This window comes from Malaya genurostris, chromosome 1 (assembly GCF_030247185.1).
Source record: "Malaya genurostris strain Urasoe2022 chromosome 1, Malgen_1.1, whole genome shotgun sequence".
NCBI lineage: Eukaryota > Metazoa > Arthropoda > Insecta > Diptera > Culicidae > Malaya > Malaya genurostris.
The window spans coordinates 90,714,568-90,730,385 of record NC_080570.1 but is presented as its reverse complement, the minus strand read 5'-3'; the positions used below and the strand labels follow the sequence as shown (position 1 = coordinate 90,730,385).

Sequence of the window (15,818 nt, the reverse complement as noted above, 5' to 3'; positions counted from 1 at the left end):
AGGACCAAATTTAGGAACTCACTACGATATTCACCACTTTTCGGAACATTTTTCTTGAACGATTTGTTGTACAGCAGCAGCTATTTTGTTCTCTTCCTCAGAACGCGTTCTGATTGGCTGGTGTTGACATGGGTCAAATGAGATAGGTTTTTCAATAGTGTACTATTGAAATACTTCAATGCTTTTGCTATACACGTTTAAGTTAAAAAATTTCGATTCTATTGGTAGTTAGATTATATAAATCCTTCCACAGATCACTGAGCTATGAGCTTTCAAAATACGAGAAAGGCAAACGCGCCATATGAATTATCCTCTTTGATACTCGTTTATACCAAACATTTCAGAAAAGTTTAATTTTGAACTATTTGAGATTATGTCACACAACTGAAAATTTTATCATAAAATTGTGATCATATTTCCGATGGCATGTAGCAAAAATTATGTTGATTCGTTAGATACAACAAGAGATATTCACGATCAAAAACTTATCACTCTCTCAGAGGGTAAATTTTGAAAAGGCACCCCATAGTAAAGTAAGTCGTATTCACGACAAAATAATACAATCTATGAAAACGATAAACGTTTAGTAGAAATTACCGATCTCCGGTTTTGGGTAAAAACATACCCTTGGTAAACAAGTAACTCTTTATTACGCTGAGATTTTATGATTTCGAGGTTTCCTACCATCTCGTCATCCTCGAATCCAAAAAAATCTGACTCTTCGTCGGACATTTCTATATTGACACTCAACTTCAACAACTGAAACAGAATAAAGAACTTCCAAAAATCGACCATGCGCTTTTATGGATTAATCCACGAAGCGGCGGCCCCCGCACACAAACCTGTAATCCACTCGTTTGTCCGGTCTACTTAAAGCTAGGAGCTATCCTTTGGCCTCGCATTAAAAAATCGCAAGGCGGCGAAGCCGTCTTTTGAATTCATTTTCTAGTTTTAGCCCACAACGAGGACAAGGCAACCGAGGTAACGCAGTCCGAGTCGTCCAATCACTAATCGGAACAATCATCGAAAAACCTGTAATCCAATTATGCCATATAAATGAAATTATGTTAAATGAAAATTTTGCCAAATGAAACAGTATATCTTTTTTATTTTAGGCCGAATGACATTATGTCAAACAAATTTATGCCAAACAAAAGTTATGCCAAACAAATTTATGCCAAACAAAGTTATGCCAAACAAAATTCCGCCAAATATCGTACACCCATGAGAAGAACGAGTTATTTAATTGATAATTAATATTTTTGCACATATCTTAACCAGTAAACAAAACGATCTGATTAATCTAACACGTATAGATTCTTCTTCAAAAGAAGGACTGATCACAACATAACATTCAAATATTTCGGATTTACTATCCAGGGTTAATCAAGAAAATTTCCAACCCGGAAGATCCTTGACCACATCAAAAATCGAACCCGATATCTTTACCAGTATCAGACAGTAATTCACATGGCCCTTCCCGTCGGACCAGTTCATCGCTGCACACATCAGCTACGATGGAGTAATGAGACTGCAGATGAGCAGAGCCAAGCCCAATTTCATCAACAACTGTCGATCCCAATTAGTTTCCCGAATCTATTCCTTAAATTACTAATCAAACCTTGCGATCAAGGTCAAGACCCGAGTAAAGTCTAACATCAAAATTAGAACAAATTGATATTTGATTATGATAGCAACATCAGATTGAAATCCTAATATGATATCGACTCATCAAATTTTCAATTAATATCACATTGTGTTATCATTTTGCTGTTTAAAGGCAAAAGCTTTGTGAAACTCAAAAAATAAAAAAATATTAAAATCAACAACTTAGTGAATCCATTGAAATTGAGCAAATTTCAAATGGCAGCGAACATCGAACATTGAATGTCTCAGATTTCAGAACCTAGAGCTAATTCTTAATAATACTCTAGTGGCTTAGAGGAGCCACCAAGAAAATATATGTTTAATTTGTATATTCTAAGTAGTCCACAAACTGTGTCGAAGAACCTTTTCAAAAAAATTCTCATTCCTAGTTATAAATACTTAGAACTTCATATTCTCACTAACGCTAGATACTATGAGAAATATTGTATCAATCATCTAATCTTGGAACTTTAAAAACCTTTGCTAAAGAAACCGTCTAACTAAAGCTTCATAATTTTGAGTCACAGGACTAATTCTGCATCAAATGATCGTAAATTATAAGTCTACACAAGAATTAAAAAATTACTGAAGAGATTCTGATTCTATCTGTGGTCAGAAGCGAGATAATCGTTCGTTGTCCCAATTAGTCGAAAAAACGAATGATCTGGAATACCTTATTGCTGGATTTCTAATTCACGTTCCTTGTGTTGTAGGAGACTTCAATGTAAAACGTTCGGTCTTTAAAGCCTCTAAATTCGTATTTCAAAGTGATTACATGTGCGAGTTGTTTGAGATGAAGTAGATAACTCGATTTAATGTTTCATTGCTACATCTTTGGATATGCGAAGGACAAAGAGAACATTTATATACTGTGGTCAAATAGCCACACTGCTATTCACGGTGGATGCGGGATGGAAGCGACGCAACGAGTGTGCACTGACAAAAACTACCTGTATACAACTTTGTGAAACAACACTGCTTGTCATATAACCGAACATTTTACAGTCCATAGCAATCGCAAAAAGTTCGCATTTCAAAACACCTAAGTTCGAAACCGGATTCTCTCCGCGGTAGTGCGGTGATTGCATGAAATCTTTTTTCTTGTTTAAGACTAATATGGAGATTACATAAAATCTTTTTTCTTGCTTGCGAGTAATATCGCCTAAATGTATACTATCCCGGACCTTTTTTGGCTGTTCTATTTTTAGATTATGCTTGTGACGTGTCATTTCGAGAAAATCTACATGATATTAAGTTTGCGTTGTGCTTTCACTGAGAGCAAAATAGTTTCCAGTTTGATGTCACACAGTATTTTTTTTGCTTTCGATTTTGATCTTTTAACAGTTAAAACGACCAAAACGATAGCAAATTCAGTAATCGATACATACGAACAGCACAACTTAAAATTGAGTTGAGAAGTATATTTGACGTCATCGATTTCCTTCTAGATACGTTAAGTATCCGATCCTGTAACAATTTTTGCGTTTAGTTTAAAAAAGGTTTCGATATTTGTAATCATACAACGTCGCGAAGTTCATTCCAAAGTTTTTAGACCATTATTTTCAGTGCATCCAGAAATCGGGGACCTGGATGGCGAAAATAATCTACCCGCCAAACCCGTTCTGAAAATATCCGTAACTTTATATCCAACAATATGGAAAAATTAATTGCTTACGAAGTTCGAACATCGAACATTGAATGTCTCAGATTTCAGAACCTAGAGCTAATTCTTAATAATACTCCAGTGGCTTAGAGGAGCCACCAAGAAAATATATGTTTAATTTGTATATTCTAAGTAGTCCACAAACTGTGTCGAAGAACCTTTTCAAAACAATTCTCATTCCTAGTTATAAATACTTAGAACTTCATATTCTCACTAACGCTAGATACTATGAGGAATATTGTATCAATCATCTAATAGGTCTTGGAACTTTAAAAACCTTTGCCAAAGAAACCGTCTAACTAAAGCTTCATAATTTTGAGTCACAGGACTAATTCTGCATCAAATGATCGTAAATTATAAGTCTACATAAGAATTAAAATATTACTGAAGAGATTCTGATTCTATCTGTGGTCAGAAGCGAGATAATCGTTCGTTGTCCCAATTAGTCGAAAAAACGAATGATCTGGAATACCTTATTGCTGGATTTCTAATTCACGTTCCTTGTGTTGTAGGAGACTTCAATGTAAAACGTTCGGTCTTTAGAGCCTCTAAATTCGTATTTCAAAGTGATTACATGTGCGAGTTGTTTGAGATCAAGTAGATAACTCGATTTAATGTTTCAATGCTACATCTTTGGATATGCGAAGGACAAAGAGAACATTTATATACTGTGGTCAAATAGCCACACTGCTATTCACGGTGGATGCGGGATGGAAGCGACGCAACGAGTGTGCACTGACAAAAACTACCTGTATACAACTTTGTGAAACAACACTGCTTGTCATATAACCGAACATTTTACAGTCCATAGCAATCGCAAAAAGTTCGCATTTCAAAACACCTAAGTTCGAAACCGGATTCTCTCCGCGGTAGTGCGGTGATTGCATGAAATCTTTTTTCTTGCTTGTGAGTAATATCGGCTAAATGTATACTATCCCGGACCTTTTTTGGCTGTTCTATTTTTAGATTAAGCTTGTGACGTGTCATTTCGAGAAAATCTACATCATATTAAGTTTTCATTGTGTTTTCACTGAGAGCAAAACTAGTTTCCAGTTTGATGTCACACAGTATTTTTTTTGCTTTCGATTTTGATCTTTTAACCGTTAAAACGACCAAAACGATAGCAAATTAAGTAATCGATACATACGAACAACACAACATCAAATTGAGTTTTCTTTTTAATCTCACACTCTACTCGGGGAGTCAAACTTAACACACTGAATGCTAAGGCTCTTCGGTCAATCCTTTTCGCTTTCCAAATAGTCACTACCAGCTTCGCGCGCGAGGCTCAAACGTTTGTAGACTGCTCATTGTTTTGAACTCTCAAACAAACAAAAAATCCATCATCATCATACCGAACACAGTAACTTAATACGTCTCACAATAATAAATATAAACAAAAAGAAAATACAATCTTCGTATTACGTAAAAAAAACAAAAAATCTAAAATATTTGAACTAACTTACTAAATATTTGCTTACAAAGCGGACTTTATGTGTGAAACACATAACTTTTTACACTCCACCAATGTCGTCGCGCGTTTGATTTCTCTTGGCATCGAATTGAAAAAAATTATTCCCTTGTACAATAATGAGTTTTGCGATCTGGCTTACAGAAAACTTGGTGTTCTAGCATCAGATGCGTTTCTAGAATTGTACCTATGCAAATCAGTTCCTCTTTCAATTCGATCACACAAATATCGAGGCGGCATGCCATTTAAGATCTTAAAAATAAATACCATGGTTAAGTAGTAAATTCTCTGTTTCACTGAAAGCCATTGTAATGCGTTCAGTAGAAAATCTGAGGAGGTATATCTACTACATTTTAGAATTAATCGCAAGATTTAATTTTGCAGTTGCTGTAATTTCAAGATTTGTGTGTTATTAGCAAGAAATAGAATGGATGGGCAAAAGTCAATGTATGGTGAAATGACTATTTTATACAAAATCTTACTATGGATTGATAGGTCATTTCTCAAACGACACAATATACCGTACTTTTTGGCAATCTTCTTGATGCTGTTATTAATATGAGATTTGAATGTTAACTTTTCATCAATCATGGCTCCAAGATACTTCATTTCTCTAACGCGATCAATAGCTACATTGGTGTAATGACCAGTGCTAACAGAAGAAATAACCATATAGTTGGTTTTCGCGACATTTAGTTTCAGTTGTATAAATTTTAACCAGCGAACTTAGATCCTCGTTTAAATGTGCAACAGCTTCATTGAAAGATTTCAGCTGTAAAGAACAGAACAGTATCATCAGCAAACAAATTTATATCACAGAAACGTAAGACTCGCTTCATATCAATAATATACATAATAAATATAATAGGACCTAACACACTTCCCTGAGGCACACCTAGTGAACTACCAAGAGAACTAGACACTGAACGACTCGAAAACCGAACACCTATCTCAGCCGACGCAAGCCTTGCCATCAAGCTGGAATAAGTATTCTTATCAACCTCAATTATAACACTATATTTGTTATATTTGAAGCGTGGATTCTTGAAGTCAGCAACAACTTTTACATCCTCGATAGAAATTTCCTGATTCTGACTTTTCAAAAGCTCAATAAATACATCAGAGGAATATCGATCACTCATCCCCACTATTTTCAGTTTTGGTTTCCCGGGCTTGGGTATAACAGCATTGTATTCAGTACCTAAATTGCTTTCAATGTTTTCTTTCACTGATTGAATATCCTCTCCTGCTGCACACTCAACAATAATCGAGCCATCTTTACCATTTTTAAAATTACTAATTTTATGAGTTCCTGAATCAAAATCTTTCTCGTGTCATCACTCGTTGGTGTAGAAACTTTGTTATAAAAACATGGAAAGTTCCGGGCATTAGTCAGCGCAACAATGTTGTAGAAACAAAGTTTCACGGACCCTAGTAACTGCCATTGGTGTAGTGACGGTGGTCTCGGCGAAAAAAGAGATTATTTCTAATTGAAAAAAAAAGAGATTATTATTTCTAATTGTGAAAAACACCTATCCTCTTCGTAAGGAATGATTATCTGGTTATTAGGAACACAAACTTGATGAACACATAGTTTGTTATACGGATGGTTCTCTGTTGAATGGTCGTGCTGGTGCTCGTGTCTACTGTAGTGAAATGAGGCTAGAGCAGTCTCATTTATTTGGTAGATACTGTAGTATTGTGTGTGGAATACAATCGGCACTTCAGCAGAGAATCTGTGGTAAACGAATTTATTTTTGTTCCGACAGTCAGGCAGCTTTTAAAACACTCAGTTCGAATGATTCACGGTTGAATCTAGTAATCGCATGTCGAACTCAAATTGAAGACCTCAGCATTTCAAATGCTGTTTACTTCTAATGCGTATTCGGCCATTCTGGTATTACTGGAAATGAATGAACTGATGAGTTGGCTAGGGCTGATGTAACGAATGATTTCGTTGGTCCAGAACCAGCTTCACCACTTTCAACTATTTAGATAAAGCACAAGATTTGTTCTAGGGCTGCATCCAAACATGCCAGCAACTGGCGCAGCTTGCAAAATTGCGCTCAGACAAAAGCATTTTTACTAGATTTGAATCTGAAAATATCAAAGTGTCTACTGCATTTTTCCAAACATCATTGCAGTATTCTGGTCAAAGCTCTGACAGGACATTGCAAGCTCAATTACAACATGGCTACTATTCAACGTGCTGAGTATTATTCATGCGATAAATGTGAATGCGATTACGGTACTTCATATCAGCTGATATGTAACTGTCCCGCATTGACGCAACTACGTATCCAGGTTTTTGGTTCTCCATACATGGTTGAGTCTGTGTATGCGGAGCTACATCTAAAGGATATTCTCTCATTTCTCACCCAATGTGGTAAAGAGCTATAGTCAGAAGGGTTCATCGTTCTTCCTGTAGTGAATGAATCTTTTCTCTATTCACCTTAAATCGTTCTTCATTCTTCCGGGATTGCAAAATGGTGTGGCTTTTGTAAAATCTCTAAATCCTCTCGGGGGTTGGAGGTTTAATAACTGTGAAATTTGGCACCTGCAGATCGTTCAGCATCTTTTCGGGGATGCAGAACGATTTGTTTCTTTGTGTTTTGTGTTCTTTTCCCACCTCATCCTCTTCACAATTCCCTTCCACGTCCCTTTTACCTTTCCCTTTCCAACAGGGAATTTATGAGAAGCTACGGTAAGGCACAAATCTCCAAATAACTAGGGGAACGTGCCACTTGAGCCAATTAGTTCTGATTCCTGATTCATGAAGTGCAAGTGTAATTTCTTCTCTTGCACTGATAACATCAACGAGAGCTCATCAAATTTCCGGGGCGCCTGAAAACGTTAGGGCCCAGGGGTTTCCTCTCTTTGCTCCTCCCCTCGTCGCGAACCTGAGCCAATGGGCACTCTAGTGTACCCGATCAGAGGCACAGAACAAAATCATAATACAAGTATATCAACAGTTGATATGTATAACAATCTGTGTTATTTTGAGATATTTTACAAATCAAAACAGTTGAAAGTTAAAACTTATGATAACAAAATAATAACAAAATCAGTTATGATGTTTTATTCTCGTTTGCAAGACTCATGATAAAATTCATCAATTGAAAAAGTTATTCCGTTGCTTCATATCTAAATATAATGATCAGAATTTCAAAGAACTAAAAGAGGAAACCAGATCACTAAATAAATTGTTCATTTTCAGTGATATAGTTTTTCTGTGTTAGATTTACTATCTAATTTATTAAAACTATTGTTATAAATTTCTGCTCTCGGACTTCTTTAGTTATATCAAATTCAATAATAATTGTGATACTAACGTTTCAAAATCGGTTACGATTTTGTTCTCGCTAGAGTCTTTTTTGTTATAATTTTTGTTATTTTAACAGCTTACCAGCCAAAAATATTTCAAAATTTGTTACAAAATTTCTCTGAAATAAATTAGTCCAGTTGTTATAATTCTGTAATTACCATCTGATCGGGTATGGTTCGCATAAGAGAAGCTTGGGACACGTATATTTAGCAAAAATACAATTCTTCGTTGAAATTCCGTTTTCACTTGCTGCGAAAAAAAAGTTCATGGCAAGCAGCGCTTACTTACCTAACAGCTATAGGCCTGGGGTGTCCTTTGCTGTATCAAGCATACGTCTCCACATAACTCGATCCATGGCTGCTCGTCGCCAGCCACTCAAGGTACGGATGCTTCTGAGATCACTTCTCCTAGGTGGTTCTCCCAGCAGCAGTTGCAATTGGTGATTCATACGCCGTCTCCACGTTCCATCTTCCATCTGCACTCCGCCATAGATGGTTCTCAGAACCTTTCTTTCGAAAACACTAAGGGCGCGTTGGTCCTCTGCCAACATAGTCCAAGTCTCGTGGCCATAGAGAACTAATGAGCGTTTTGTAGATGGTCAATTTCGTGCGTTGGCGTACTTTTTTCGATCGAAGGGTTTTTCTGAGTCCAAAGTACGCACCGCGATATCGTCACCGTCTATCAATATTCGTGGTGGGAGGCGTAGTGTTTCTTCTCTAGAGCCTCTTCCTCTCATGTATTTTGTTTTTGATGCATTTATGGCCAGTCCGATACGCCTAGCTTCAGCTTTCAGTCCGATGTAGGTTTCAGTCATCTTCTCAAAGTTACGTGTCACAATATTAATATCGTCAGCGAAGCCAAAAAGTTGTACGGACTTTCGGAAGATTATGCCACTCGTGTCGATCCTCGCTCTTCGAATCACACCTTCCAGGGCAATATTGAACAAGATACAAGAAAGTCCATCACCTTGACGGAGCCCTCTCCGAGATTCGAAGGGACTCGAGAGCGTCCCAGATACTCGGACGTAGGACCTTGTAGGCGGCGTTCAGCAATGTGATTGCGCGGTAATTGCAACAGTCTTCCTTCTGAGCAGAGCTTTTTTTGACAACGACTAACTAACTTTTCGTCAGTCAAATTTAAACTAAAAGTTAAAATAATTCGCGAGTTCCCTTAAATTTCAAATCCGAATTCTCGTCGCCAAATTTTAACAGAAATTACTGTCAAGGTAATATACTACAATACATTTCAGAAACTAAGTAGAACATGCAAAAAAGTTGCTATGAAATTCAAAAAAATCTATGTGATTCCAAGGATATTTTGAATGGTATAGTGATAACAACAATTTCGATTTGTTTCAGCCAATCTTTTATTGAAACAACCAACATTTGGTCTAAACAATCAAGTTCTAGTGAATACATGTACGTGAATTCTGTTTTGAATCTATGATTTCTCGACTTAGTTTAGTTTGATAGACAACTACCCAAGTAACCACGACGCATGATAACTTTACATTAATTCAGCTTTTAAAATTCGCGTAAAATTTGACACTTATAGGATTATTACTCTTATACTATTATTAAAGTTTCGTTGCTCCAAAATATAGCATTGAATGTCGATATATAGCACGGCGGAAATATTGATGTAAAATACTTACCAATTTCTGCGGATGGTCAAATAAACACAACTTTTTTAGCGTAAATATTTCAAATAACAATTTATATCAAACAATAGGGGCAATTTCTAGACATCATCGGCCCCCATAGTTTTTGTTTTCGTCGACCCCCACAAAAAGGATATCGACCGCAAGGGGTCTATATCGACCACTTTGGGGCCCCTGCTTTAAAGTACACCGAATCCTCCATTTACGAACTGAACGGTGGTTCGTATATGGAGGTAGTTCGTAAAAAAAGTACGTTATTTGGAATTTACTTCGTAAAAAAAGTTTTGTGTAATGAATGTGGAAACCATCAATCACATGGCAATTTTCGGAACGGATGTGATAAGTGGGTGCAAGAAAATTATGTTTAGGGTCGGTTCAAAATCCAAGATGTCGACTTCCGGTTTATCAATATTCCTAAAAACCCTTACAATGTGGGTATTTTCGAACCGGAATTGATGAGTAGTTGACGGAAAACGATGTTTGAAGTGGTTTGTAAATGCAAGATGGCGACTTCCGGTTTGTCGATATTCCTTAAAAACCCATACGATGTGGGTATTTTCGGAACGGAATTGATGAGTAGATGACGGAAAACGATGTTTGAAGTGGTTCGGAAATCCAAAATGGCGACTTCCGGTTTATCGATATTCCTTAAAAACCCTTACAATATGGGTATTTTCGGAATGGGATTGTGCAGTGATATGGTTACTTGGGTAATCATTTTGTTATTTTACACAATCGAGATTATTTTTCGTTTCCATAAACTGCTTCGTGCACGCAGAGAAATAGAGCATGTTTATAATAACAAAACAATTAGTAGATTTCTGAATTTTATTTTTGTTCATTTCAAGCTAGAATATGCTTGTTTTAAACGAATTGTTCTCTTCAGTATCAACAATGATCTCAGCTTAATTTTAATCAAACTTCTGGTCTAACCAAATGAAAATTATATTTGTTTTGGCTGACTTTATTGTTCAAATCAACTAACTATTTATTAGATGTCAAACAAAGATGAGTTGATGTCATCGGCAATGTCCATGTAGATTCAATGCTGCTATATTTCTATATCAAGAAAAAATTTGGTTCAATTTATCGATGATCTTATTTGTGCAATGACACAACTAAGTTCACTTATTTTTTTTTTCTTTTGAATCAGAGCAATTTTGTCCCGCGCGAATAAATCAAAGCAATTTAATTTTTTAGCGGATAAAGTTTTTAACCATTCAAGCGTATGCATTGTTAATTATTGATATTTTTGAAAATTGCATAACATAACATGACACCAGTTTTGTTATAAAAATTTTTGATGTAGGATCTCTATCTTTACCGGACTGATGGAGCACCGATCGATCGTTGGAAAAATAAAAAATTAAAAAAGGGCTTGATTGTGGTATGTGCCGTCTAGCAACGACAACGACATAACGACTAAATGTCTAAAAAAATAAAAATAAAAATATAACATAACAGTAGTATTAAAAACTACCTCGTACATTAGTTTTAAAGAAATTATTTTATTCTTGAAAACAATCAAAAATATATGATTTCAACAAACAAAAGCGTTAGTAGTAAAATCGTTAAATTTTAAATAGTTTATTTCAAATAAAAAGTTTGTAAATTCAAAGCGCTAAAGTTTATTCAATTAAAACAAATTTTTCAATTTGAATTTACTGAGAAATTGTTTGTCAAAAAATTGACAGGATCGCACAAGTTATTTTTATCAAAATGTCGTTTAGAACAAAATTGATTATCATGTTTTGTAGATTCTAGCAACAATGTATGCTATATCAAACCAGATTTCCTTTTTTCACAATTCAAATAAAAAAATCGTCGCGTGGAACCCAAATTTGGTCATTTTTACATTTTTCCTCTGCATGAGAGCAACTACTTCTATATTCTATATTATTCAGCTCGTTTATCAAATGATGCATCCCTCTCAGCAGGCCGTTCAATTTTGTTGGTCTTTGAGCGCATGTTGAACGACATATTGCATGACATATTCGTTCAATTTACTGGAACGGTTTGTTGTTGTTTTTTCTCTTGCAAAAATAGTGTGAAAATTAGGTGTTACCTTTACATAGAAAGAAAATTTGTTATTATTCTACGTGAAGTAGAAGTATTGTGCAGGTATGTATTGTTAGTTTAAACAAATAAGTGGAAAAAACTTCAGAAATTATGCAATAAAACTAGTCCAACGGGGCTCCAACTCCTCATGTTAAAAATGGCTCAACAATGGACCTCTGTCTGCCGGGTTTGTTGAATGAAAAAAAATGGCATTCGGTTTAACGGTCTGTTTCAAAATCGGCAAACGAAGGTCCCGTGTTGGCCTACCGTTGAACCATTGATTGGACGTTCATTGTACCAATGATTCAAGGTATTGGACCAATGAAGGACCATAGTTGAATGTTTTTTTCTAAGAGGGTAGTTTGTTCAAAGATAAACTCAAGATTACAATGTCCCATACGATCCATCGAAAAATATCGAACCAGTAATCGTGAATGCCAACATTTGAAAATGACGATAAAATTCCATAGCAACAATACAAGTTTAGAAGGAAACATATGTGAACATACCGCACAAAATATGCTGTAACATACATTCGCTTTAATGCTTCGTAAAATAAGAATATTGCAAATTGAACAGATTCTTAGCAATAATTCTAATTGATTTTTGTTTTCCTGTTCTAAAATCCACTCGATTTGAAGCAAAATACCACGATTTCCATCATATTGCAATTTAAGATTAATTCTACATAAACAAGCATTGTCATAGTTACGAGGCATGTAGCGATTCGACGCTTGTTGTTTTGTTTTAAATAAGAATTGTACTGCAACTGACGGTGAACCGATTTCATCGAGGAATCCTGTTTCAATGGTATATGAAAAATTTTAGAGTATTCCATCTTGAGTTTATCTTTGGTTTGGTGAAGTTTGACCATCATGCCAAAAATTTTGATCTGTGACAAAGAATGAACAATTTTGCTGTAGGCGAAAAGAGAGCATTTTGAAATTGAAACAAGAAGATTGGAATCCCTTCTGACAGTCCAATTGGAATCATAACAATATATCCGCTGATTTCTGGTTATAGAGTCACTATAGGCGAGGAGCAGGAAAGAGGGCAACCCTTTGATTAATTCAATGGAAATAATAGGAAAGTGGGGAAACTTAAATGCGTTTTAAGGATCAACCAACAATTCATGAACATCGATATTGATCGGAAAATATACGATAAATCCTAAATAGAAATTGAGACCAAATTCGAAACATTCATTGATGTGTTTACCACTGTTTTCTGTTAATGTTAGTTTTGCCCTTCCTTGAAAAAAAGCTGAATTTCATTTAGGTCTCTAGTACTACCCTTGCTTATATACCTTGATAAACTGAATCTATAAACCTTGTTTCGTGCAGTTCTCATTACATATGAACCACTCCGCAGCCGGCATCACGCCAATCGTTATTCATCGTTCTCTGATCGTTATTCAGTAGCCATCATTCAACTCGTTACTTCGTGAAAATTTTTAAGTGAAAGCGTGCGAGTCCTTCGATTATTCTTGCTACATTGGCTATAACTACTTGAATTCGCTTTCTATTAAATCAATATAAATCATTCTAAAAATGTCAGAAGAAAAAAAGGTAAAATAGATAATTTCACATTGTGTGGGTAACAGCATCGCTTGGTGGCATGGACGCCATATTATGGCGCATTTAATAAAAATGTTTTCCTACAAAATTTTATTTTTTTATTCAGGACTCGAAAGGTTCAGAGTCGGAACACATCAACTTGAAAGTACTTGGTCAAGACAACGCCGTGGTGCAGTTTAAGATAAAAAAACATACGCCCCTTCGAAAATTGATGAATGCCTATTGCGACCGTGCGGTAAGTTCAACAAAATTTTAGAATTGAAGCATGTATATGAGTTGGATTATTTAGATTGAATGTAAAAATTTGCATTCTGTATTTCGATCGAGTGATGCTTTTGTATGAAAAACTCGATCGAGATACAGAATGCAAAATTTCGTATTCGAACGAAACACAGGATCGGTGTGTACAATTAATCTTGATAGCTAACGAAATGATTCGCAAATAGTGACGGTACCATTATATGAAAAGAGCATAAACTACAGTGCGAGTATTACAAAAAATAATAATAGACTCAATAATCGATATAATATCCCTTATCCTGAATAACGACGTATCGTTTTTTCGATCGTATTTTATTTGTATTCCTAATAACGCTAGCAAAATCAAAGGTAGCTAGGATTCGACCGAACCGTATTCGATCGAAAAACCAATACGTCGTTATTCAGAATAAGGGCGATATTAGTGGCGTCTCGTCCTCATGTGCACCTCGTGCACTGCACAACCGTTCGAATTGAAGGAATGAGCTGCGTCCCCAACCCCATCCAAATGCAATTATTTTTTTTTTTTGAATTTTCGATGAAAGCAGGTTGGATCGCACCGAAATTGCGTGTATTTACACGCATCTCATATATATCAGACATAAAATTTCAAGTATCTGTTGTCACTGTGTTAGTCATCCTTATTCTGAATAACGAAGTATTGATTTTTGGATCAAATCCTACCTACCTTTGATTTTGCTAGCGTTATTGGGAATACAAATAAAATTCGATTGTAAAATCGATACGACGTTATTCAGAATAAGGGTGAGTGTCTTTTCCGTGCACATGAGTTACTGCACAGATTCAAGTAGAAAAAGAATACTCAGTTCAGCTCTGAGATTTGTTTGTTTAATGAAAAATCCCTTCCCGTTATCTCATTGTATTGAATCTCCATTCCTCAATCTTTTGTTTTTACTTACAACGAACTGTTACCTCTGCTGTCATACCACATAAACAGTGCACAACTAGTCAATTTTGTCACGAGCCACTGGTGTATATATTCACTATTTTGTATTTCGATCAAATCGGATTATTCCGATCGAATGTAAAAATTTGCTGTAATTCGATCGGATGATGCTTTTGTATGGAAAACTCAATCGAGATACAGAATTCAAAATTTCGTATTCAATCGAAATAATCCGATTCGAACGAAATGCAAAATCGGGATGATACACCCAAATTCTGTATTTCGTTCGAAGCGGATTATTTCGATCTAATACGTAATTTTGCATTCTGTATCTCGATCGAGTTCAAGTCTTCTATACGAAACCATCACTCGATCGAATAACAGAATACAAATTTTTGCATTCGATCGAAATATACCGACTCGAGCGGAATACAGAATTGGGGTGACAAGCTTGATGTTTCGTTTATGAGGTTGGATTTATCTAAAAGTTTTACCATATCAATAGAAAGAACTAATGCATTGAAAATTTTACATTTCTTCGCAGGGTTTATCCATGCAAGTCGTTCGATTCCGCTTTGATGGCCAGCCGATAAATGAAAATGACACACCGACAACGCTGGAAATGGAAGAAGGAGATACGATCGAAGTGTATCAGCAACAAACCGGCGGAAAGCTTTATTTTTAACTTTAACAAATGAGTGTCAATAAAAATTCCTTAAATAAGTATTTTATCAATATGTTAATCTATTACATTGTTTCAGTAGAGCGTTTACGAATTAACGCCACTAAAGCTGACGTTACCCTTGATGGTATATTTAAATCTATTCGGTCCGGCTCAGTGCCGACACGGACGGTAATATTCTTTTACTGGTTTCACTGCGTGTATTCACACTTGTTCTGCTATGCATAGAGAAAACGGTGTCGGACACGTGTAAATACACGCATTGAATCGTGCGAAACAATCGCCCTTATTCTGAATAACGACGTATTGATTTTTCGATCGAATCATAGCTACCTTTGATTTTGCTAGCGTTATGGGGAATACAAATGAAATACGAGGGAAAAAACGATACGACGTTATTCAGAATAAGGGCGAATATTTGCATCACACATCCGGCGCTGAACTGGACCGGAAAGGTTACCTTATAGGGCTGTTCACACATATTCGATCCGGTTCAGTGAATGTGCCGTCAGTGGTCTTTTTTTGTCGGAACCATTCCGTTCCGGTACAGCAAAGGTAGTGACATACCGA

General features: G+C 35.9%; 1 protein-coding gene across 1 annotated transcript; it reads left to right on the top strand.

The window, feature by feature from the left end:
- The first annotated feature begins 13,182 nt into the window (after positions 1–13,182).
- On the top strand, positions 13,183–15,292 carry LOC131440694 (small ubiquitin-related modifier 3). Its single transcript, XM_058612206.1, has 3 exons — positions 13,183–13,392; positions 13,508–13,636; positions 15,111–15,292. The coding sequence occupies exons 1-3, from the start codon at positions 13,375–13,377 to the stop codon at positions 15,249–15,251; spliced, it is 288 nt and encodes a 95-aa protein (XP_058468189.1). The 5' UTR covers positions 13,183–13,374; the 3' UTR covers positions 15,252–15,292.
- The last annotated feature ends 526 nt before the right edge of the window (positions 15,293–15,818 follow it).